This window comes from Pteropus medius, unplaced genomic scaffold (assembly GCF_902729225.1).
Source record: "Pteropus medius unplaced genomic scaffold, Ma_sr-lr_union100, whole genome shotgun sequence".
Lineage (NCBI taxonomy): Eukaryota > Metazoa > Chordata > Mammalia > Chiroptera > Pteropodidae > Pteropus > Pteropus medius.
In genome coordinates this window covers 2,931,630-2,957,821 of record NW_024342469.1, presented here as the reverse complement: position 1 = coordinate 2,957,821, position 26,192 = coordinate 2,931,630, and the positions used below count along the sequence as shown (strand labels likewise).

The window sequence follows — 26,192 nt, the reverse complement described above, 5'->3', positions numbered from 1 at the left end:
TAGGTAGAAGTTGTCAGCTACATGTGTAGCCGATACTTTTTTTCTTCTGTTCTGTGACTTAACGCGTCACTCTCTGTAGTTCTTTTGATTAACAGTTCTTCAGTTTTCGTCAAATTTGTCACTTTTCCTTTATGGTTAGTGGTTTGGATGTGTATCTTGTTAAAGAATTATTTTCCTGTGCTCAGATCGTAGTGATGATCCATATTCCGAATGCCCTGCAGTCCTTTGCGTTAGGTGTGTAATTCACCTGACGCTGCCCCTTGTGTGCAGCGTGAGGTAGGGGCCTTATTTCTGTCTTTCTCCACGTGGACACTCAGTTGTCCTCACGTAGTTATTGAAAAGAACACGCACTGTCCACTGTGGCGCCACCTTTGTCAAGTGAAACATCCACACGGGCGCAGGTCCGTCGTCGGCCTCCGTTTCCTTCTCAGTGGATCTCTCTGTCCTTGCACCAGGACCGTAGTCTTCAGTACTGTCACCTTCCAGCACGTCTTCATGTTAGTTGAGTAAGTCTCTTCTTTTTTAAGACTATCCTGGCTATTTTCGGTCATTTCTGTTTTTGCATAAAAGTTTTAGAACCAGCTTGCCAAATTCTACACACACGTATGTATACTAATGTGCACATGCATGTGCATACATATGCTCACTCAGATATGAACTCACCACCACCAAGAACAATTTAAAACCCCCACATATTGAGTTATTCATTGAAATTGCATCAACTAAAATCATTTTGACGAGAACTGACATCTAAACAATACTGAGTCTTCCACCCCACAAACATGGTATATCTATTTATTTAAGATTATTAATTTTTAGCTTTTATTCTTTTCTATGTACTTTTATAGCTCCATGGCATGTATTATTTTTGTTACCATTCGTTTAAAGTGTTTTCTGATTTCTATTATGGTTTCTTTTTTGACCCATGGATTATTTAGAAATCCAGTTCTTAATTTCCAAACAAATAGCAATTTTCTAGTTACCTTTTGGAGACTGCGTTTTAGTATAAATGCATTACGATCAGAGATCACATACTTGATGTTCTCTGCCCTATGAAATTTATCGAGACTTGCTTTATGACCCAGTGTTGGGCAGTTTTTTGCAGATGTTCTTTGTGTGCTTGAAAAGCACGTCTGTTCTCCCAGTAGTGCGGTCTAGCACACACACATGCGCGCACACACAAACACACACACGCGCACACACACTAAGCCAAGTCTGTAAAACTTAGATTTCTACTGATATTTTCGTCCACTTTGCTTTATCAGTTACAGAGAAAGAGATTTAAGGATATCAGTCTATGATTATATATTTGTCTATTTTTCCTTTTAGTTGTATAAATCTGTTTTTTATATGTTTTGAGGCAATGTTACTGGATAAAGGTTTACAGTAGATCTTGAGCTGTGTCCATGTTGTTATAAAATGATCCTCTTTATCACTAAAAATGCTTTTTGCCTTGAAGTCTTTTTTGCCTAATGTTAATGTAGCTACCCTAGCTTGCTTTTGGCTGATATTTCCATGGTATAACTCTTCATTCCTTTTATCGTCAACCTTTCTGCATTTGAGGTGTCTTTATAAACAGCATATAATGGGGGTTTTCTTTTAATCTGGTTTGACAGTCTTTGTCTTTTAGCTATTGGATTTAGCCCATTTATATTTAACGTAATTACTGATCTATTTATACTTAAGCCCATCTATTCGTCTTTCCTATTTTATCTTTCTTTTTTGCTTTCTATAGTTCATTTTCTGTCTTTTTCTACTTTAAAAGTTCTTTATTATTTTTTCCATTTTGGTAGTAATCCCCTAGGAAATTACAACATGCATTCTGAACTAAGCACTGTTGACTGTTTCTCAAACCTTCACCCTCTTCCCAGGTCCTACAGCACCTTTAGCACTTTTCAGCTTTTATGCTGCTGCTGTTGTATGTTTTAATTCTATTTCTGAAACCCCATAAAATATTATTGTTTTATGAAGTCTGTTCATTTAGCTCTGTCCACATATTTGCTGCTTTCCCAGCCCTCCACCCTCCTTACGTCTCTGTCCACCGTCTGGGATTCTGTTCCTTCTACCTCGTCCTCTTTTAGAATTCTCTCTAAATTGGCCCCATTGGGGAACTAATTGAGTTTGTATGAAAACATTTTTCTTTCACCTCTGCTTTTCTGATCTCCCGCTGGAGAGTGTACCCCGATGCCAGCATTCTGGTGGGATGGCCGCAGGCGCTCAGCACTTCAGTCTGTGCGCCTCTACTCAGTTCCACGATTGCCAGCGTGGTGTCCGCACCCTTAGCAGTATCTGGTGTCCTCCATGCCAGGGGGTCTCTTTTTTACCCTTTTTGTTGAATTAATGAATCTTCTGTTCAGATAGAGGGGAGAACTGGGAGTTCACCTGCTTTTTAAAATTTGCAAACAACCCTTCTTCTTTAATTGATGCCTTTCCCTCATATTACAGAGGCACGTGTACTCATCAACACCGAGCTTTAGGGGAGCCTGCGAGGTGATTGTTTGTTTTTCTCATCGCCGGCTTAGGGTTGGCTCTCTTGGATTTGCTGACTTAGTTGCGAGAGCCCTCACATGGCCATAAGCCACAGCCCTGTGTGTTACTTCTCGTCTGTTTGCCTTTGGGCTTCTGAAATTCTCTTTGTCCTTGTGGGTTTGTGCTTTTTAAAAAACTATCCAATGGGGCTTCAAAAGGGAGTGTAGATAGAGGAATGCGTTTATAAGCTTCATCATACACTTATTGTCACCAGTCACCCCCGTATCGCCCACATCGGTGGCTGTTGCGCAGTTCTCGACATATGAAAACCCCGTTCAGCAGAATCGGTCACTTCCTCCTTCACGTGCTGCTTTTTCCTCGGCTTTCACAATGGTACCTTCTTTCGGTTTCCAGCTCCTCCCTTAGTCCCCATTTTTGCTGCTGCTTCTCCACGACTCCCCAGCATCGGAGTGCTCCCGGGGAGTCCCACCCATTTGTTCAGTTACTCGTTCACCGTTTCCTGCATACCTTTTGCGTCCCAGACATTCTTCTGGGCCCCCGGAACGACAGGGAATCGTGTAGGGAGGCTGTTGTGATCATCCCGGCAAGAAGTGATGTAAGATCTTAACAAGCCCTAAACCTCACCCCTCGACAGAGCTCTCTTTCTGAGTGTCAGACGTGTATCCAAACCCGGTGTGTCCAGAGTTCAGCTGTTACTCTCTGCCCGCAAAACTGCCCCCACTTTCTCAATAGATGGGCGAATGTCTCCATCCGGCCGCTCGAGTCAGAAACCGGGGGTCAGTCGGTGGTGCCGTTGCTGTTGAGTAAAAGAATGAACGAGTAAATGGGCTCACAGAGCTTGGTGAAACACGTGTGTGCGTGTGTATGTTTTGCTGGGGAGAGTCCTGAGCACAAGAGAAATTTCTCCCGTGAGCTCTTTGATTCATTTGTGAATCAATCAAGCTCAGTTTGGCAATGATAGTCTCAGATTTGTTTGGTTTAACCTCTACTAATGAACACCAGCCAAGCTTTTATTGAACTTTTAATTTCAGTATTTTGTGGTAAAAAAAAAAAAATAGATATTTTGGATATGCTTAGACTAGAAACAGTGCTGCTGTTAAATATTAATTAATTAAAAGACCTCTATTCTTTGGTCACCGTGGATCAACTAGCCGTGTCCATACCGCCCGCCTGGGTTGGGGCGAGGGCCGGCATTGCCTTTGGACAACAGTCCTGGTTCCCACGCGGTCAGGACCCCGTGCAAGACGGCTGTTTCCTTGGCCACGCTTGGGGTTTAAGAACTTCGGGTTGTCGTATCAGAGTAAAGTAGAGCCGAAGCGCCCCAGGCCAGGGACAGGGCGAGAAGGAAGCTTACTCTCCCATTTCTCGGATGTTCGTTCTGGAGGCCAGCGGGGATTTCCAGTTCCAGGAACAAACGTCATCTCAGAGCGGTGGCTGGCTCTGAAGGACCCTCCTGGCTGCCGCTGTTTTGGTGACACAAGCCCGGCCAGGCCCAGCTGTTCGCTCACCCGCTCTCTTGTGGATCAGCCGCAGTAATGACATAGTAGCCGATGCCATCGGAAAATTCCAGCTCCGCTACCACAGAGTCAATTTCTTATTTGTCAGTTTATTGTGGCAAGTGGGATTTTTGTTGTTGTTGTTCCCAAATAGAAACAGCTGAACTTTATTTGAAATGTTTTTCTTTCATTCTTTTTTGATCTGTGTTTTGATCAGTTATCCTTGATGTGGGTTTTTTAATGTTTTTATTGGAGGGGAGGGGGTAGGGGTAGAATGAGAGTGCAAGTGGGGTTTTTCTTTTTTTTTCTTTTCTCTCCCCCCCCTTTTTTGGGGGGGGGTTGAAAGACCTCTTTTAAAGTTTCCTTGCATACAGAAGTGTGACGTTCAGAGGACTGATGAGCGGACAGCATTTGCCCCAGTAGTCCGTGGCCGAGGGAGTACGGCACAGTGCACGGAGAGTCAGTCTCGGGCCAGGCAGACCCACATTCTGCCACTTCTTAAGTTCTAAGCACCGCACTGAACTTAGCTTCTTTGTCTATAAAATGGGACCTACCCCACAGGGATGCGATGAATATAAAACGTCATCGTGTTTGCCAAGTGCCCAGTGTGCAGTTTCTCAACAAATGGGCAATCGATTACGCGCAGATGCCCTTCACAGCTGCTAACCAACCCTGAGGAGCGAGGTCAGTTTTCGTCTGTGACCGCCCTCTAAGGCCGTGGTAGGACTCAGGTGATGATCATCGCACCACAAATCAGAGTGAAGAATCCAGAAGCAGAATCACGCACGTACGACCTAGGCCCCACTGCAGTTCAGCGAGAAAACGATGTTCTTTTTCCATCAATAGTGTTCACCCAGTTTGGTGTCCATAATGGGAAAAAGCCACCACCCCCGCCTCAAACCAGTCACACATGTTAATGAATTCAAGATGAATCGTCGACCTCAATGCGAAAGGTGAAACAGAAGAGCTTCTAGAAGGAACCATAGGAGAGTACGGTTATTATATTGGGGTGGGCAGAGGTTTCTTAAACAAGACAAATATTATAACTGAAAAGCACTAATTATAAGAGGAAAAACTGAAAAGATAATTGCGTTACATACATCTGACAGAGGCCTCAGACCCGTAATACATAAAGGATTCCTACAAAAGCACAAGGAAAAGATAATTTTTTTTTTAAATAGACAAAAGACACAGTGCTTTATAAAAGAGGAACTCCAGAAGGCCAGGGTGCAAGCCCAGGTTGTCTGACCCGAAGGCATGTGTGCCTTGGTCCTGATTCTAGTGTCCAGACCTCCATGTGGCTGCTTCATGCGCCCCCTCAGTGTTCCTCCCAAGTGACTTTCTTGGGGGACATGTGAATATTTAGCTGTGTTGTCTAGAAAGTCTTAAGTTAAACCATTTGAGCATCTAGCACGTCGTCCCCACGTACTGTTCCGTTGTGACCTGGGATAGTAATCAGGATAGATGCCGGAGCCCTGAAACGGCAGCCTTCGTGGAAAACCGCTTCCTCCTCCGTCTCCCACTCCTTCCTCCTCTCCGATGGGACTTAGTCGTGTGTGCCTTCTCTTGGGATTCTTCCGTGATCCCCTTCACTGTTCGTGAACCGTCGGCAGCGAGGTTCCGCCCCAGAGGTGCTGGAGCTGGAGCCACAGAGCGACACGCTCCCGCCCTCAGCCTCTGCCGTCGCCCGTCCTGCCGGTAGACGCGGTGAACGGCTACGAGATCTTGGTGCTGAAATCAGGCGTTTCTGCCCTGGAGTCCAGGACGACACCTCTGTCGATCTCTGTCGCTAGTACTGAACGGCCGAGAAACATTCACTGATCATTTGTTAGATCGTTGTGCTGATTATTAATTAAAAACTAGAAAACTTTTTAGTGATGTTTTGCTTAAAAAAGATGAGTTTTGGGGTTGGCCTCCCAACGATTGAATTTGGTTCTTTAGATCCTCTCGTTGATTCTCATACCCCTCCTCTAGTACGATCGAAGATGTGCAAGCCAAACCTTCCCTCAGCCAAAGCACACGAGTGCACACACACCCCACGCACACTTCACAGCTTAGTGGAGGCCTCCCTGGGACCCTGTGTGAAGTGAGTCGAGTGTGGGGCTGGGGGACGCGATACACTGCAGCCGCTCCATGGCCAGCAAGAGTGTAACACCACCACCAAGCCCCCCACTCACACACACACGAAGAGGGCGTGATGCAGGCGGAATCGTCATCGAAACAGACCCATTCAAAATGAAGGAGGAAAGTCAGCCTGAAGTACAAAGCCTTTATGGTGTCCTAGCAGCTGCTTCCCGGGGCCTGAAGCCCAGCCGCCGAGGGAGTCGGATGTAATGAGTGAGGCTTTCACAAAAGTGAACTCGTTTCCTTGTTCAGGTGTTCAGGAAAATAATCAAACTTTTGAAATGAGACAAATACCTCAAGGTGTACTCCCTCAAGTTGTGTCCACTGGGCCTTTGGTCGTGTGCTTCTCATTGTCGTTCTGGTCTCTAAAGTCATGGAGGCCAGAACTTAAAAATGTCTGTACCGTGTTGAGACTTTCGCATCCGAAGACCGACGCACAGCGCCCCGGGCCCTCACGCCGCTGCTGATGTCCCTCGTGCCCGCCTGGCCTCGGTCGCATCTGCCTCAGCCTGGCTCGCGCAGCCCCCTCCCTGCCCCTCGGCAGGACGCACTAAGAGCCAGGCAGCTCGAGGCTCCCTCTCACTTCGAGGCCAGGTGCCCAGCGAACCATGTGGTCTGCTGGTGGCCGCTTCACCCTTGCCCTCCCTCAGTGTCAGGCTGGGCGGACACCGGGGACGATGGCCCTCACACTGGAAATAGTGTGGACATGGCCTTGGAAGCTGATTCCTCAGCCTTCCTGTCTGTCACTCAAGCTACCCGGCTTTGAGACGACACCATGGTATCTTCATTTCACTTCTCAGTGGTTGCTATTTATGTTTCGAGGGCCACCCTGTAAAATTCGTTTGAAACCAAAAACAGAACTTTATGGATACATTTATTGCCGTGAATTCTCGTTCTTAAGGACCCGCTCCTCGTAGCTGGTTAATGCATGCTGTCTGGCAGTGTGACTTCGGGGGAGAGATGTCGCTGGGAAAACAAATTACGACTATGCACTTGCCTAAGTGATTCCTCCTTAATAGTCTTCCATGGCCGTTGTGAGTTTGCTAGCCCAAGGAAGCACTTTTAATTTAGAAACTACATGAAATATTTGTCTATTGTTTTGATCATTGTTTTTTCTTCTGATTTTTAGGGAAAAAAATTTTAATACTTTACTTTTTTAGAGCAGTTTTATGTTTACAACAAAATTGAGAGGACAGTACAGAAGTTTCCCAGAGGCCTCCTGACCCCCACACACCCAGGCTCCCCCATTATCAACATCCCCACCAGAGGGTACACTTGTTTCAGTTCATGAACCTGCACTGACACATCTTTGTCACCCAGGGTCCACAGTCCAAGGATTCACTCTTGGTGTTGTGCCTTCTGTGGGTTCGGACAAATGTGTAATGACGTGTATCCACGTTATCACGCCACACAGTAGTTTCAGTGCCCTAAAAACCCCCCGAGTTCCGCCTGCTCATCCTCCGCCCACAAACACTGGTCTTTTCACCGACTCCATAGTTTTGCCTTTTCCAGAATGTCATAGATGTGGAATCACACAATGTGTGGCCTTTTCAGACTGGCCTCTCTCACTTAGTAACATGCATGTAAGGTTCCTCCATGTTTCCTCATGGCTTGACAGCTCATTTCTTTTTAGCACTGAATTCCATTCCATCGTCTGTACCAAATAGAGTTGACCCGCGAACAACACAAGTTCGGGGTGTTTTTCCCCATGCAGTCAAAAATCCACATATAACTTTGACTCCCCCAAAACTAATAGCCTGCTGTTGACCAGAATAAACAGTCAATTAACACATTTCATACGTCGTATGTATTATATATTATATTTTTACAATAAAGTCAGGAAAAAAAATGTTACGGAGAAAATTATCAGGAAGAGAAGGTACACGTGGTTTTATTGGAAGACATCCATGTGTCCGCGGACCCGCGCGCTCACACCCGTGCTGCCCCAGGTCAGCCGTGCTGGCTTTTCAGAACCATTTTCCAGCAGTGTGTTTCTACGTCACAGGCGTTCTGCACACCTCCCAGCTTAGGACAGAGCGAGCTTTTATAACCTTGATTTTGTGTTTCAGAAATTTATATCTGACATAATAGACTAGACCATAAAGTCCCGTCTGAAACATCAGCCTAAAAGTCACGTGGCTGAGTGTCCCCGAAAGGCGGCCTCTTGCGGGCTGGGCTGGCCGCCTTGGGTCCGGAGCTTTGTCCGCACGGAGCGCTGTTGGTCCCTCGAAAGCACGTTCAGCGCAGTTTACCAGTCACAGGGAATCCCTTTTAGTGCTTGGTGATTATACCTCACCTCTGTCCCCAAAGGGCATCACCAAGCTGCGTCACTCGGCGTGTCATCTTTGATGTAGGCCCCTTTGGCAATTCATAATCACGGCGGTCCCCTAGGTGGAGGCTTGCCTGCGGACAAGTTGATGCATTTAGAGCGGGCGGTGACCGCCTGGCAGAAAGCACCTGCGTGGTTCCTGGCACACAGTCTGCGCTTGATCGTGTTCTTAGGGTGTATGTATTTTCTCACAATTGATTATTTGCCAGGTTTTTGTTGTTGTTGTTGGGTTTTTGGGGGGTTTTTTTTTTTTGCATTTGCTTTCTTTATTAAAAGAGTGGTGACTTTGGGATATGTTTAGGATGTTAATAAGTAACTTTTTGAAGTCGCTATACTTAAACACAATGGCCACACAGAGTGTATGTTTTGTAAGACCCTTGAGAGATTGAGTTGCCAGAGTTTAGCATGGAGAGACCTGTTCCAGGTCACCCTGACTAATGTCAGTATTTGAGCCTAAAATGACCGTAGTCAAATTCAGCAGTGACAGAAGGGTCTGGCCAAAACATCGGTGTGTCACAGCGTCTCAGCACAGTTAAATAGTGACTCCCGGCTGTTTTGTTTTGAGATCATTCTTAGCAGGATGGATTGCATTCTCTGTATCACTTATTTTTTCTAGAACCAACAGATTTAAAAAAAAACAAAAAACAGAAAACAGCCCTACTGGGTGAGTGTGTGAGTCTGTGAAGGAGGCAGCTCAGTGAGCAGGCGCTTGGTCATTTCATGGCCCGGAGCCACCAGCAAAGGGAGGCCAGCCCTGCCCACAGACTGGTGGGAAATATGCACACGAGTCCCCTCAGGCTGGGGGGGCGGGAGTCGTGGGACCCTAACCCTGACCGCACGTCGCCCGAGTTGGTGTCTCATGACACGACTCGACGCTGAGGACCTTGGGAGAGACGCGGGGTGCGGGGGAAAGGCAAGCCTGCAGTGCTGCGGGCTTTCTTGTCATGGTGTTGTGGATCCACGTCAGCCTTTGCTTGTTGACGGTCACAGAAAATATTAAAATTAAGCCGGCTTTCAGACACCCTGCCCTCTGCACACTTATCCTTGTGGAGACAGACTTGACCCCAGCGCAGCAGGCCTTGCCCTGTGGCTGGTGAGCCCCAGCCACCCCACCCGCGATGTCACTTGGTTTCTCTGAGCTGCCGGCAAAGGCCGTTTGGAGAATGGACAGACCTGCTCTTCAGGGTTGAGTGAGTGCAGCAGAAAACAGGCCCGGGCCGTGAAGAAGCCTCGCTGGTGGGCAGAAGCGGGGCACGAGCAGAAGTCGGAGGTGGGTGGCGATTCTGCAGCGGGGACACCCCCCCCGCCCCCCCAGTCCTTGAGCTTTCACATGACTGCGGCATGCCCTGCTTTTACAAAAGATTCTTGTCTGCGTGTTCGGTTAATGGCTTAATTTTACACTCTCACATGGGCTCACAGAATGACGACTTTGTCAGAAACACACGGAGAGCAGCACCTTCCGGGTCAGGGTCGGAAAAGCCCGTAAAAAGTCAAAGCAGTTTCCCAATTTTGGAGAGAAACCAAAATGTGTCAGAGTCAAAACTTCTGCTGTTTTTCTCTCCTAAACCGCTTTCAGAAACTAGTGCAGCTCTAGCACCAGAAAAAACCAGCAGGATCTCGAGCAGGAAAGGCCGGCGCAGTCAGACAGAGGCCCGGGCTGGGCATGGCTGCACATCCTGGGCCCTGTAGTTCGCCAGGTGTTTTGAGGTGTCAGGGGACAGTATTTCTTAGCACTGTCTCGTTGCTGGAATGTGAACAGCATTTGGCAAACCAGCCCACACTTCGTCTTAGTTCTGTCGCGATCGTGATTTCTCAAAGTTTTTTTGAAATAACACATAGCAACCAAAAAGTAAAGAGTGTATTACATATGTACTGTTTGCAAATAATTATAAAGCAGACGTGTGTAACCAACACCCTGGCCAAGGCAGAAAACACAGCCAGGCTTCCCTGAACCCCTTCCCATCCAGCTGCCCACGAGCCTGACTCGGCCGGGCACCACCTGCCCTGTGTCTGCATTCCCACACGCTGTGCTTTGGGTTGGCCATTTCGAAATTTCTATAAGTGGAATCGTGGCTTGCATTGTTTGTCATTGTCATTCAAAATCGTAACTGCGAGTCAGCCAAATCATTGCACGTAGTTGGCTGTATAATGTGTCAAGAAAACTTAACATTCATTCATTCCTTACCTGTTGGTGGGCACTTGGTTTATTTCGGCTTTGGGGCTGTTAGGATTACTGCCGCTATGAACATTTTTGTACGGTGTGTGTATCCTGGCACACGAGCATGAGGTTTTTGTCCTAGGTATGGGATTTTTGCGGCTTATGTATCTTCAGCTTTGTTCTAGATGATGCTAAGCTTCAAAATTATACTCCCTTCGGCAGTGTGTGAGAATTCCCTACATTCTTGCAACACTTAATGTAGCTGGACTTTTACATTTTGCCTTTCTGATGTTGTTGTGATATAATTTTTATTTTCCTAATTAGTAATAAGCACATTTTTGTGTTTCTTGACCTTTTGGTTTTCCTGTGTCATGAAGAAGCTGTCTGATTTTTTTAATTTTTTATTTTTGTGCTTATATTTATGTTTTCTCTCTTTAAATTGATTTATAGGAATTTTTTATGTTCAGGATATCAATTCTTTATTTATGTATGGGGCTTATTTTGCTTTTCGTTTTCTTCATGGCATCTTTTTGTAATCGAGACGTAACTTATACCTAGTAAAACGCAAAGTCGTAAGTAGTGCCTCGGCCCTCGTGCCCGTCTCCCAGGCGACAGTGCACAACGGTCCCCTCGTGCCCCTCGGGCCCCTTCTCACCCAGTGCCGGTCCCTGCAGCCACACTCTCTCCTGACTTCTCTGGTGGTTTGATGAATTTTTCTTCCCTCTATGGTTGGTGGCTTTTGTGTCTTACCAAAGACCCTGAGGATATAAGAATATTCTTCTCTGTTTTCATCTAAGCCTTATAGTTCCACCTTTCCCGTTTAGACCTGTCATCTGTCAGAAGTTAATCCTCGTTTGTGGTGAGCAGTGGGGGCTCGGTCTTTACGTTTCCCCTGTGGTTATGCAGTTGTCCCAGAGTTGAAAAGACGTCCTCTCACCCTTGGCTCTGCAGGGCCACCTTGTCATAGATCATTGTCCTGTGGGCACGATGCTGTTTTTGGCTCTCTAGTCTGTGTTCGGAGTATTGCCTGCGCTGTCCTAATCATCGTGGCTGTCATGTCGATCGGGTAGGACAAATGTCCAGTGTTAACCAGCGTTTCATACGTTGTCCTTTTCCTGTGTTGCTGGGTTCAGCGGTGTCTGTATTATTACTTTCGTTCGTCCGTTCGGCAGGTATTTTCTTGAGTGTCAGCCTTGTTGTGTGGCGGGCACTGTTCTGGCTGCTGGGGTACACTGCTGACCAAGGAGGAGACACTGTTCTTGCGGAGCCTGCAGGCAGGTGGGAGCAGGCACAGTGCTGGGCCTAAGGACAGGCACTCAGCTGCCCCAGGGGAAGGAGCCATGACCTCACCCTCAGGACGCCTTTCTGCTGTCCCCCCAGGAGCTCGTGACCTGTCCTCAGTTGGGCATGCCACCCGTACTTGATTGTGAGTTCCCTGAGGGCAAACCACATCTGATTTCCCTCTCTGCTCCTCGTCATGGCGTGTCGTGAGTGCTGGCTGGAGCAGGGGGCACATCTTCCTAGGCCTTCCCCGCTCTGGCCTCCCTCTCCTTCCTTTGGCGCCCCAAGCTCATCGTACCAGACTCGCACATACTGTTCCTCTGCCCGGCGTCCTGTCATGTACGCTGGCCAGCGCCTGCGTATTCTTTCCACTTGATTTAACTGTTACTTATTGGGAGAAGTCTTCCATGATCCCAGTTTATTGTTTCCTCTTGTCCTGTCGTTTAGTACTGTAGCTGTTGTGACAGTTCGTAATGGCCTGTTTGTTCCCTGGAAGTTCAGGACCTCTGCGGCATCCGGACTTTGGGTATCACAGGCATTTAGTTGGTACTTACTGAGTAAACACGTGAGCGTAGCACGCACAGCGTCTCTGCTCCTTCCTCCTTCCGTAGTGGTTGCCTTTACTTTCCATCCTTTTGGTAGAGGTTGGTAAAGGGAGCATGAAGAAACTTTAAGAAACGGTGTTTAACGAAATCTGTATGTGGCATCAGAAGCTGGCTGAGAAAGTGACTCGGGAGGTGCACTAAATTAGCTCCCACGTCCCTGGGTGGAGTGGCGGCGGCTCGGGGGCCGACCGGTGTAATAACTGAATAGTCGGGCTTTTATTGACATTAAATGACCTAGATTTTTCTGTGATGCCCAAAATCTGTACCCCACCTTTATTGACCTCGGGATGAATACCCGTAACAGTGACAACAACGACAGATCTGTGTTGTTATAACAAAAATAGCTGACATTTACTGAGTGCCTCTTCCATGCGAGGCATTGTGATTTTATTTAAACTTTGTGTTACTGTGAGATCGATACTGCTGTTATCCCCATTTTGCAAAAGATTGGGATTAGAGACAGAAAAGTTTAGTAGTGGGCTCAGACCACAGGCTGGTAGGCGTCAGGAATGGCAGGTAGAACCTGGATGTGCCAACCCCATGGCCTAAGAATTTAATCTCCGTCCTGTGCTGTCTGTTGGCATATCGGGAAATCATTTTGCCTCCCCCGACTGTATGGACGAGGAAACTGAGGCAAAGGGAAGTCAGGCCACCTGCCCGATGGGAGCATGGTGCCCCTTAGCCTCCCCGGGGCCCCAGGCTGGAGCTGGGCAGCTCCCATGGCCCACAGGTGTGCTGCGTGTTGTGCGTCAGGTGCTGGGCAAGGCACATGACAGATGTCCCCTCCTGCTGTCCTCACGTGCGACCTGTCCAGGTTTACTTGGTGAGGCTATAGAAGTTACCCAGAGTCATCCTGCTTCTAAAATGGCAGAGCCAGGATTCGAGTCCAGGTGTGTTCTCTGCTAGAACCTTTCTCGCCGTGGGGGCTCCTGGTTGCTCTCCAGTTCCTCCCCTGCCTCCCTCCACACCACCTCCCCTCAGCCGTCGAAGAGAGCTTTTGATTTTCCTACTTCAGCCTTTCAGCGGGTCCTCACTGGACTAGAATAAAATGCACCTGAAATGCCCGACGGATCGGCCCCCGCTTCCCCCCGCCTCGCTTCCCGTCGCCCTCTGCACGCGTTTTCCGTCATCACCTCTGGGCTCAGCTTCTGCGCGGTCTGCTCTGCCGCCTGCTCTCGCCTTTCCCAGCTCGCCAGGTGCCTGGCGTGTCCATCCTTTGGGTCTTGCTCACTGTCACCTCCTCAGAGAGGCCTCCAGCCCCCCTTGTCCAGTGCACTGTCCTCCTGCGGCTGCGCCTCATCCGCTCACCCCACCTGGTTTGGGGTTTGGTTTAGTGCCCGCGTCCTCTCTGGAATGTCGGTGCCACCGACTGTCCTGTTGATTATCGTGTCCATGGTGTTGAGCGTGATGCCTTCATATTTGTCAGACGCGTGAACACAACATCATGAAATTCTTGCAAGACGTTCGGATCTTTGATGAGCAGTTTGCGTTTCCGTTTATATCTAAATCCCTTGCTGTAATATCAGTACGAGAATTGAGAAGCATCCTGTTTATAGAGAGGAGGGAAAAGTTGTTCAAGTATTAGGTTTCTATAATTGAATAACATTCCCCCCCACCACTCACACACCCCAACGAGATACTCAGTACTTCAGAAGTTTTAAGAGACGAGTGAAGAAAGAGCTTTAGAACTCAGTGTCACTATTGTGACCAACTTGGCTTTTAAATAGCCCAAAGTATCGTTGGTATTTATTTCCAGTTAATGTCAGAGTTATTTGCATGTTACAGACTCCTGCTGAAGGTTGTCTTGACTTTAAAATGGATTCGGCAATGCTGCTCCCTTACTGAGGAAAAGCAAATATTAGAGGGCTGCACTCAGCACTCAGCTCACCTGAGAGAGTAGAAACAGAAGCAGACAACGCACATGGGAACTGCCACCCTCCTGTCTTGACTTTGCAGCATAGACTCCTTGGGAAGCACACCTGTCCTCTGTCTGTGCCTGCCCGAGCCTGCAGGCCCACCCGCCCTTGACTGGTGAGCCCTAGGAACTGCTAGGGAGGGTGGGGTGGGGGCTGGGGCTGGTGGGGAGAGGCAGGCCAGCATGGCCGTGGCTGACCCGCAGAGTGGAACTTCCCCACGTGACTAGTGACAAATTTGACTCAGGATGGTGTTAACACATGCTTAGGCGCCTAGCACATGCAGAGTGAGCAGGCTCCCTGACCCTGGGGCCTGCTGTCTGTCTAGTCTGAATCCCGCCAGAGGCTCCACGCCGCAGCCTCGGTTAAGTCTGCGTGTGTCGGCACTGCGCTGACCTCTGCTGCTGTGTTCATCCGGAAATCCAGTAGCAGGGGACCGAGGCTCACCTTCTGTAACTGAGGCGGGGTTACTTTCTTTTTCTGCCTCAAACGTTAATATCATTTTGAGCTGTTGATCTGTTTCCAAATGCGTTGGCAGAGCTGGTTCACTCTGACTGGTGTTTGCGAGCTCATTTTATGCACTGGGATTTCTTTGAAGAGAAAGGGACCCTATTCTAGGTATCATGAAACCTGTTTCTATCATTGATCTGTGGGCGTAGTCGAAAAGCTTGCACTCAGACTCAGCGGGAAGAACGCTGCCCTCCTACAGAGGCCCCTCCTCGTCACTGTGGCCCCCGACGAGTACCCGGGGCGGTGTGGCCGAGTGCTTTCGAGGGTGTTGCTGGAGCCCGGGTCCACCTGCTGGCTCGGCCACTTCAAGTTTGTAACCCTGGACGTGTCATTAGCCTCCTGTGTCCTAGTGTTCTCATTAGCAGGATGAGGATTATAGTGGCTATTGCACAGTGTGCTTGTGAGGATTGAATGCCTTCTGTGAGGGCCTGGAACAGCCCCCGACCCATACCGTGGGTCTTGGGGGTGTCAGAGCTGCCGCGATTGTCTTCATTGAATTATTACTGTCACTGTTTCATGCAGATAAAATGACAGCCTCGGCTTATGTGTGAGAGTGTTAAATTCTTGCAAAGCGTTGCTTGCGTCGAAGGCAGCCTGTGCTCCATGAATAGACGTTCATTCAGCCAGCCTATCCCATAACTCCCTTACCCCAGGGAGTGCAGCGTGCTGTGCGAGCGCCCTCTCAGCTGGCAGAAGGGGCCTCCAGCCTCCTGGTGTCTGCTCCGCTTCCACGGGCCTCTGTCCACGAACGCCTCTGTCAGCACCCTGAGATCTCAGGTTCCGTCACCCGCTCTCCCGCTGCCATCTGGGCGTGACTCTGGGTGTGGACGAGGCACTGGGCAGCGCCGTTGTCTTTGGAAGTGTCTTTTGTCGCGTCCGGGGCGCCTGTCCCTGATGGTTCTAACTGCAGCATGAAGGCCGATGCTGTTTAACACTGGGGTCTGCGTGCGTTTACTAAGCAACACCTCACTCGCAGCCCAGAGCCGATGGGAGGGTTGGGGGTGCTGCGCCTCCATACAAGCAGGCAGAACCAGGCCCCAGGGGGCACTCGCCCAGCATGCAGGTGAGAGCACGCCGTGTAGCGGGAGTCAGAATTACGCAGCGACGAGACAGAGAAGTGGCACGAGAGAGGGCGGGTGGCCGGGAGGGCACAGCAGCGTGGCGGGCCCTGGAGGGGCCGCCCGCACCGCTGACCGAGCTGCTGCTGAGTGCCAGGCACTCGGCCGAATGTTAGACGCAGCGGCTCGCCTAGCGACTCAGAAGTGACATTGGCGTGCTGCCCCGGTACAAATGGAACTACTTCGTGGCCCCGAAGCCCTTTAGTGTGGTTTCAGTTAGAAGTGGTATTGGTTGTTTCTGATCCTGAAACCTGTCCTGTGACACAGATGCCAGGCTGTGACTGCTTCCTACCACGCTGTGCTTTCAAGTGGTCAGCAAAACGATTCCAGAACATACAGTGCACAAAATTAGTTCAGTGCTGTCGGATCCTTCACCAGCAGACCCCGCGGACGTGAGGGCACCTGCAGGCCGAGGCCACGGCTTTCGGAGTGTGTCGTGCACGTGGTGGCCGTGTCCGAGCAGGGAGTGGGGCGTCCTCTTCTGTTAGTTACTTCACGGCCCAGCCGACAGGCTTGCTAGTTAGTGCAGGCGACAGCAGCGGCCTGTCCCGCCGTGTGCTTTATGTGTCTGGGCCTTGGAAAGGACGCTGTGCTCCTAGCCCGGAGGGGTCCAGACGGAGAACGGGGTTCGGGGTCCCTCCTGTGTGCTGAGGCCGAGGTGGTGGGGCCCGGTGAGCGGGGGGAGGGGAGGCCCGTGGTGCCGAGCGCCCTGTCCCTGTGAAGGGTCGCCGTAGGGAAAGGAGGCCGTGTGCACCCAGACTGTGGCCTTTGTTTCGGGGGCCTCAGGAAGGTGCTGCCCGGGGTCACGCACAGGCCTTGGTGACGTAGTTCTGTCAGGATTCGGCCGTGTTTTGCAGGCCCTTCATACCACTTCCTTTGATGTCCGGTTCCCTGGGGATTTCAGGGCCAGACAAGTGGGCTCTGCTTTCAAAGGAACGGTGTTTCTGAGGTGACTTTCTCCCTCAATCAAGACTGTAACTCTTTGCTCCTCGTAGCACGTAAGAAACACAAGAATTAATTTATACTTTTCAGATCGTGACCTATAATTCACAAATCTGGCAATTATTTGTTCCCTCGTCCTCTTCTGTTATTTTTTACCACTCTCAGTATTAGCGATTAACTGTTAATTGGAAAATTAGAGGGTACACAAATATTTATTTATAAATGCTGTAGATAGACGACAAAACCTAAAAGATACGTATCAGCACAACGCCGAAACACGTGAACCACAGATGCTCCCTCGTATTTAAACACAGAAACACGGGGAAGTTAGATGCCAGATAGACCAACAATTTGGAGAAGGAAGAGGGAGCCAAACGGCGGTTTGTGGTGGTCACGGAACCCACGCTGGTTCCCAGCGTCACGCAGGGAGACCCTGGCTGGACGCGGCACAGCACAGACGTCCACTCGAGTTTGTGGACGAGAAGAGCGTAGGCGGACGGCGAGGGTGGAGCGTGGACGGCGACAGCGGGCGAAGGGAAGTGCAGTGCACGTGGCGGTGAAAGGCACCGCAGCGTCTGCGACCGGAGCGCGACCTGGCAGGAGCCGCGCATGGGGCGGGCGGGGGGCGGGCGTGGGCAGCCCCCTCTGGAGGGCCGCGCGCTTGTCCCCCCACCCCACCCCCGCCGCCTTCCGTGCCCAGGTCCCCGCATTTCCCGCCCGCCCCGCAGCGCCCACTGGTGCTCCCCTCCCCTCCACCTTGTGAGATCCGCTCTGTCTCCGTCTTCACTCTGATGTCCCCTGTGGCGTGGCCAGGTCTCCCCTGCCCCAGCAGGAGACCCTGGGCAGCAGTGGAGGAAATGCCTTTTTTTTCCCTCGGATTGTTTAGGACTCCTGCAGACGGGGTCAGAGAACAGGGTCCCCCGGGAGACAGCAGGAAGACAAGTCAGCCTAGCCACGCCCGCCCCGTGCTTTTTTCCTCTTCGGCTGATAGAAACTGGCATATCTGGAGGAATTTTGATTTTTAGCAATGTAAAGCGTTGTAAGAACCATTTAAACACTGATCTGCTTCGCATCATGGAAAGGTGCGTGGTCCTGCCATTGTCCGGGGAGGTATCAGTTTAGCTATGGAGCTGCGAAGCATCCTCGCTGTGACGTGGCAGGTAATCACACGGTTTTGCGGAAGCCTGACGGAGTAGGCTCGCCTGGTGGTGCCCTGTCCTTAGAGCAGCTTTATCACGTGTGCTCTGCGCCCTGCTCAGGAGTGTGCTCTGGAAAGTTCGGCAGTACCTAAACTCCTTGCCGTAAATGGGCTTGTCTAAAAATCAGAATCCACCTTAGAAGCAAAACGAATGTAGCTGTTACAGATGATACATATGTGTGTTGTATACATATGTATTAGACAGATACATTACACACCTATAGATACATAAAACATTCGTAGATAGCGTGTGCACATATGCTGAAAAGTCAGTAGAATCTTGTAACACATTTCAATTGTTTTAATTTAAATAATATTAAGTTTTTCAGTGACAGTACTTTTAAAAGCTCATTTATCTAATCAACAGATGTTTATCGGTGCCTTCCATGTTCTATACCAGAGATTGGCCAACTTCAAGGTTGAAATTTAGTAAGTAGTGTTGGCTTTGGCACCTGTCCTGTCTCTGTCCCAACCCCCTGGCTCAGCTGCTCAGCATGAAACAGCCACAGACGAGGCATAAGTAAGTGCATGAGCGTGGCTGTGTGCTGATAAAACTTTATTATTGGATACTGACATTTGAGTTTCAAATAATTTTTATCTGTCACAGATTAGTGTTGTTCTTTTGATTTTTTCCAACCGTTAAAAAATACAAAAACTTTTTAACTTGCAGCCATACAAAAACACGGGCCCCCATTTGCCAGCCCATTCTTAGCAGTCTTCTGCACACACAGATAGCACACAAGGACCAGAACAAAGTCCCTGTCATCGCGAGAGCCGAGTCCTAGTAACCTACGGGCCTTTACCATGATTCTGGAAGCCGAACAAGGTTGCCTTTCGTAGTCAGATGGAACCTTTCTCGTCACACAGTTCCAATTTTAGTGTTTTAATTCGCCTGACTGTAAAAGTGAATTTGGCACACAACTCTGCGCGTTAGTACCATCCCGGTCGTGACTTTTTCTGTATCGTGCTGTCGTCCAGCCTACACGTCTCTGCTCTGCTAACCTCTCGTCACCTCACGTGCGCGGACCCTCAGTCTCCGAGTCCCACGGGCAGCCTCCCACCTTCACCTTCCAGGCACAGCGGTCTCCGGGTGCTGTCGCCACTGTCATCTTTGCGGCCCGTGACCCCAGAGTACTCTGTTGACGCGCCGGCCAGCCCTGCCGCGTCCTCACTCCAGCGCTGGTGGCAGGCTTCTTTCAAGGCAGTTTTGTGACGGACAACCCAGGCCTCCTGTTTGTAGTAGTTATGGAAACGTTAGAAGCGCTTTCTGAAGCCGAGCAGACACGAAAGTACTTCGAGTGTTGGTAGGATTAGGGACGTTAGAAGATGTTTCATATTCTCCCCCACTCTTTCTTTCTGTCTCTTTTTTGAGAGGAAACAAGGGGGCCATGTGAATATTAACTGGACGCGCTTTAATCTCCCTTGTGACACTTCAGGCTGCCTGGGTCTGCGGGCTGCCCAGGCTCTCAGCCTTTCACGGCGCACCAGCAAGGAAGGTCATGCATATTCATGAGCCAGCCTCGTGCATTCGCCACAGCGTCTCTCTTTTCAGCTCAGATTTTATGAAAGGAATAGCAAAGCGCTTTTTAAATTACGAGGAAGTCGACACCCTAGGCAGTCGTGGTAAAGTGTTCTCACTTGAAGGAGGAGGAAATTAGAGGACTTTCGTGTGGGGTTTAATTTGTACATAGACCACGCAAACCCCGCAATGCTGGGGCTCGGATGGAGTCACGTCTGCCCAGGGAGAGTGTGTCGCGGCACGCAGTGTTCTCACTTAGTGACGTCCTCCTTAAAGAGGAAATCGGATGGGTTCCACTTGTAACATAAGAATGTGATCTACACGTTGCAGTGGCAAGTGTCGGGGTTCTGCTGTTGTTGATTTGCTATTTCCGATTTTTGAGGTACTGAAAAGGAGTGGGCTCCGATGCGGTCCTGTGTCCACACGGCTCCCAGCTCCTCCCGCTCCCCCTGCTCGCACATCTTTTTGTCCTTTGAAGAGCCATTTTGGAAGAGGAACAGGATGCCGCTTCTGCTCTGGGCTTTAATGCTTCTGTTAGGTCGTCCGCTTGGCCGCCACGCCAGGAGTCCGCTCCTCCTGAAGTCTTGACCGTGAGGTTTCGTGTCTGAAGTCGTGCTGGCCCAGCTGCGAGCGGCGCCCTCGGTGCCCTCGCTGGGCGCACGCGGGGCTCATCGTCGGGGGATCTTCGTGGATCTCGTTCCCTCCCGTGCCCCTCCTTTCCTGTATGTCGCACAGGGATGGTGTGTGTCTGCAGAAACGAGCTCCCAAACCCTGCAAGGGCGAGATGCTTCGAACACAGTGCGGTAGCTGCCGCCCCAGATGGACGTGATTAAATCCGCCCTTTCATCCCTTCACGGGGGCTTCTCCGGGGGTTTTGTTGTCGTGGGCCTTTTATTTACACAGTTCAGCTTCCTCGCCTGGGTTGCATTTCTATGGGTTTACTTTCATCTAATCTGTCAACCCCGTAAAGCCCTGAGTCAGGAAACCACACGGAGAACCAGGAGGAAAAGGCCAGCCTGTGTGGGTCACTGCCGCGCCACCACGGCCCCACCCCGTGGTGAATGGGTGATAGCGTTCACTCGTCCAGACGTCCAGCCAACATTTCCCAGCACGGTGCTTGGCTCAGAGGACAGAGAGGTGAATCAGACTTGCTCATCAGGAGTTCGCCGGGTGGCAGGGCAGACAGAAAGAAGTGTGAGCCGAATCATAGCTTACGTCACGTCAATGCACAGACCAGTAACCGCTTCGTGCCCGAAGTCGGGCTGGATGCTGGGGAAGCAAAGATCGATCAGGTGTGGCTCTTGCCCCTGAGTAGCCCCCAGACCCCTGAGCAGGGGCCTGCAGGCGACGAGGGCTGAGACAGGATGCTTTGGAAACAAACAGGCATGCCTAATTTAAGCTGGCATCTGAGGACAGCCAGGACAGTGAGGGAAGGCCTCCAGGGGGCGGCGGCGCTTAGCTGAGTCTGAGAAAGGAAGGGCAGACGAGGATGAAGCACCACCCGTCCCAGGTCAGGGACCCACAGGTGGCGAGACAGGCGGCACCCAGCATTGCGATGTTGCTGGAGCCTAAGGTGCAAGAGAGGTGGGCGGGGCCGTGCTGCCTGTCTGTGGTCACACGGTGATCCGAAGCTCTGGGTGATGGCTCCTTCCTCCAGAGACGCTTTGCACCTGCAGCTGGCAGTGACGAGGCTGGCGTTGGATTCTCAGATTCACGAGCCACACGGCCCTGCAGCTGCCAGGAGCTCCCACTAGGGTGCGGACCCCGTTTCCTGCTTTCGGCCTTGCTGAGCGAGTAACCAGGGAGCTTCAGAAAGGAGGGCTTTGCTTCCGCCCCGCAGTCGAGAATTACACTGACCAGGACTCTCCCATCTTATGTGCATTTCCTTACCTAAATTCGTCCCTCAAACGTTTGCTCCTTCGGTCAGTTCTCGCGATTGCTGCCTCTCTTTTCCTACAGAAAGTGAAGAGATGAATGGTGACATCCTCCTGGGTGAAAAATCAGTTACAGCAAGTGATGCTTTGTTCAGAGATTCGTCAATATCGTGGGAGTTTTTGTCACCCAGGGTCATCATTTTCATTCTTATACTGGCACAGGGTGGGGGTTAGTGATGGTAGAAGAGGGAGAAAATCAAATTTAGGCTTCACGCATTTGAGTATTATTGGTAGGCATTCCGTTTCCAGAAAAGAAATAGCGCCTCATGAAGGACCTGAGCTTAGTCATGAAAGGATGACAGGTAAATGGTCAAATAAAAGCTTTTCCCCACCCAAGGGGGACGGCTAATCACATAGAGTCCGCGTCAGCCGGGCACCAGCGGTTCCTCTTCTGTTCCATCTGGAGAGGGTTAGTCATTTACCCACCGGTGGTTTTGGTGTTACACCCCAAAGACCAGCGGGTCGCTCAAGCATTCGCTGGTCCTCTTTGCGACGGCCCACAGCCCCGTCCTGGAGGAGCTGGGAGAGGCAGGAGTGGCAGCCAGGGCTGGTGTGGGGCCAAGGCTGCGATCAAGGGTGAGGCCCCCGCCCACCTCGGGGAGCCAGCAAGGCCTTGTCAGAATGGGGACCAGCGTGAGTGTCCCGGAGGGGCAAAGATGGAGCAGCAGCCTTTAAAACCGCAGAAAACACACCCCGGACGTGAAACTGCTCGTGTTTTCTACGTTGCCTTTGCCTGACGTTAGGCACAGGCTCATCTTTTACTGTCTTCCTTTGAGATTATTGAACTAGAAAAACTTTGATTCACTTTCTTTCCCAAACACTGTGAGAAGGAGCCACAGGCTTTATGCATAGTGAAGCCTTTCTCTGCAGCTTCCTGCGTCGCAAAGGTGTGTGGGTAGCGGCCTCACCGCCGTGCTGGGCACCAGGACAGGGTCCGAGGCGTCGACTCTTTGGCTAGAGGGCCCGATACCTTCTGCGGACACAGATGCCCCAGTTCTGGCATCAGATGCCAGCATGAGAAACACCTGATAATCGGGACAGGGCTTATTTTTCCCGCCACCTTCCCCCCGATGAGTCAGGGACGCCTCTCGTCATTGGAAAAAGTGTTGCTTCCTCCCTAGGCGCTTTGCTGCTGCCTGTGGACCAACAGGGGGTGCCAGGACCCCATTCGTGGTGTCTCTTACATATCCCTAGATCCAACACCAGACTGGGGTCCTTGCAGCCGTTGGCGTAGTCTGACACAGAACACTGTAGAGCACCAGTTTAGTGCCTTCCCGGCGTTCTCACAGCCTCCGGTAACTAGATTGAAGGCCTCCATAAATAGCGCCGATATCCTCCTCTTCGTGAGTTGTCTTCTGTCTGCTGTGAAGGACGATGTGCGGAACATCTAGAATCAGGGCCGAGGCCGTGAGGGCGAGGTGCGTTCTGGGGAGCCCGAGTGTGCGGACTAAACCCAGCAGGTCCTTTAAGGCTTTGTAGCGTCATCTTTAGAATAAGGAACAAGGGAAATTCCATGGTGACTCACAGGACACTGTAACTAGGCTCTTTTGACATGAGATGATTTTCGTGTCCTATTCTCACCTGGCATCTTTGCGACTCAGTCTCCGATGCTCTTATTCTTTCCCTAGTGACTCAGGAGCGCAAGCGTGTGCTTGCGCGTGCGTCGTGCACGCACGCTGGCGTCCATACACTTCGCGAGGGGCCGCTCCCAGCCTCCGCTTCCTCGTTCACGCATCCCGATGGAGCGCCTGCCTCTGGGCAGGGGCTGCACCGCACACACGCTCAGACACACATGTGTGCTATATCATTGTAAGTGTTTCCTGCTTCGGATACGTGTTCATAGCACATTCTCAGGAAAAACCTGCCGCGTCTGGATTTGCAGGGCCGCTGCGCTGTCCTCTCTGACGGTGCTCACGGGAGTTTCTGGAACGGGAGAGAGTGTCAGCACGTTCCTTAACTTTGCTTCCAGTTATGACCCAGTGGGTGGTGTACACCATCCGAAACCTGACAGAAGACAATACCCAAAACCAGGATTTGATTGCCAACATGGAGGAGCAGGGGCTGGTCGACGCATCCCTCCTTAAAAAAATGGGTTTCGAAGTTGAAAAGAGGGGCGACAAGCTGATTCTGAAATCTATTCGTGATGCCCCTCAGCCGGTGAGTATGCGGGGTGAGCCGTGTCCCTCTCTGCTCGTGGGAAGCATTTCCCGCTTCCCCAGTAGCTTGAACGTGACGAGGTTCCTTCTCGCGAATGCAGATGGGAGCATTTTGCCTTCTAAAATGGCAAAGAAGGCCCCACGTTGACTTGCCAAGAATTTTTTTCTCAGGCTTCATGCTGCCATTTTCTTAAAAGAGTTAAAATATCAAACTCATTCTAGGACGAGAAATAGAAAAAGAATATCAAAATTGTTACGTGGTCCAAAAGTTTCTCACAGGAATTAGATTTTCTTCAAAGTATAGCTCATATTGACTACAGTGAAAAGAACAGAGAACTCCTTATATAATATTGAACGGGTCGTGTCAGATTTCACTTATTTCTGATCACTGATGAAAATTCTCTATTTTTTTTTCTGTGATGATTCTTGTAACTGTGTTATATCTGCAATTTTGTTTCTTTTTTCTTTTTAGTGAATCAACGCTCCATATAAATACCTGAATTTGGGGGGCCTGTTTCATGGATTTTTCATCTTCGGCAGTACGTGAAATTGCGAGCGTTTAAAGATTTCTTAAGTACAAGTTTAGAAACTCGTGAATCTTTTTGGTGATAGAGTTAAATGTGTTTAAGCTTCAAAGTAAAAGTACATGAGTGTTCTGTTGTTTCTTTGCTTTAAAATGTAGTTGTCTGATTAGCTTTGTCCCCATGGATACGATGTGCATTTAAGTCACATACTGTACTTCCTGTGGCAGCAGATAATAAACTCTTCTTGTGGAGCGCCCGTCCCTTCTTTGGCAAAGACTTCGACGCTTGCCGGGGTCCCATTTGTTCCTTCAGATGGCGAATCAGCCTCGTTCCTTGTCTTTTCCTCATCGCGTTGGGTTTTCTGAACTCTGGCCGGCGGCCAAAGTAGTTTCTCGCTGTGATTAATTCTAGCAATCTCTTCACCCCTTCTGCCTTTCCAAAACATTGACAAGACTCGTTTCCAGTTAATTAATTCGAGAGATGCGGAAGAATAGAGTGCTCTCCCTCTTCATTTTAGGTGCTGGGCCGTGTCATCACTGAGCCCTGTCCCTTTGGAATTGAGCGAGGAGAGAGAGGGCTGCGGGCCATTAACACTTCTCGTGCCAAATCACCCTAGAATCAGACTTCCCCAAACCCATGGCGTTTAAAGGCTGACGCCTCCGAAAAGCGGGGAGGGACTGGTCTCTGGTCGGCTCTGTGTGCGGCCACCGCGTGAATGGTAGCTCTGTGTCTCGAAAAGGCGCACTGCTCAGCTTTGGCCACGGCTTTGTTGGACTTGCAAAAGGAACTTTAGGGAGCAGGAGTTCATTTGACCTATGTCTGTCTGTCTGTCTCAGGTAGATAGATAGATAAATAGATAGACAGACAGACAGGCAGGCAGGCAGATGTTCACATTAGAGGTAGAACCGGATTACGTGAGCACCAAAATCTTTGTAAACACCCAGATCATATCATCAAAAATCTCTCCTGGGTAGTGGTGTTGTGGACGCTTAAAACATATTGTCTTGAACAGCCGTGTACTAAACTAAAATCTCTAGAGATCGCACGATTCGTGTGGAACCTTCCAAAATAAAAACAAGGAGCCAACCAGAAATTTTCCAGAAATACTGATTGTCCCAAAGTAAAGTGCTTCTAAGCTGCTTCGTAGCCATGCTTAAATTGCTTTGTGGAAATAGCTTAAGTGTGTTAAGAATAAAAGACCTTCCCTGTGCTATCCAACATAGTCTGTATAACCCTGAAGAAATGTCACCTTCTGGGATTGTGGTAATCTATGAATAACGTTTTTTCTCTCACTTACGACAATTTTCCGGTAAAGAAGCCATTGCAGAATTTACAATGCACAAAGAAGTCATTGGGACGCAAAGAGTTAAAACCCTGCTCTCTACATAGAAGCCTGGCCGAAGGGAAGAAACAGTGGGAGTCCCTTTTTCCTTTTAACAAGTCCGCAATAGACACTTCTGTTTTTTCTTCTCTCAATGGATGTATGCACACCAGTGGAATCACACAAACATGTCAGTATAAGCCATACAATAACAAACACAAATAAATAAAAGGGAGCCTTGTGGGAATACAGAATGGAGTAATGGCTATGTGTTTTCTAAGGAGGAAATGTGGGCTTGCGTACTGAAAACATGCTGATGGCGGCATTGTGGCTGCTTTTGATGCCCGCGGACAGATTAATTCTTGAGCACAACAGCCTCCCTGTCCTCTGCCAGCGGAGAGGAGCGCCCGAGACCCTTGTTTTACGTGCTGCAGGGGATTAAATCGCCGCCACGCTCAGTCATCTAGAAGGAGGGGAAAGGGCAGGCCAGCCTTACAGAATGTGTAGAGACAGAACGGTCACAGCAAGTTTTGTGACCATATCATCGCTTTCAAGAGCCAACTGACAAAGCAAT

General features: G+C 49.8%; 1 protein-coding gene and 1 long non-coding RNA gene across 2 annotated transcripts in view; both read left to right on the top strand.

The window, feature by feature from the left end:
* Nucleotides 1-23,579, top strand: part of LOC120602879 (uncharacterized) — a 28,202-nt gene extending 4,623 nt beyond the window's left edge. The window contains exons 2-3 of the long non-coding RNA XR_005652889.1: nt 21,867-21,919; nt 22,739-23,579. This is a non-coding gene — a long non-coding RNA (uncharacterized LOC120602879). The remainder of the gene's footprint in view (nt 1-21,866; nt 21,920-22,738) is intronic.
* ATXN10 (ataxin 10) overlaps nt 1-24,548 on the top strand; it is a 136,967-nt gene extending 112,419 nt beyond the window's left edge. Inside the window, exons 11-12 of the mRNA XM_039863191.1 lie at nt 23,587-23,774; nt 24,246-24,548. Of these exons, the coding sequence (XP_039719125.1) occupies nt 23,587-23,774; nt 24,246-24,248 (191 nt within the window). The 3' untranslated portion in view covers nt 24,249-24,548. The remainder of the gene's footprint in view (nt 1-23,586; nt 23,775-24,245) is intronic.
* The last annotated feature ends 1,644 nt before the right edge of the window (nt 24,549-26,192 follow it).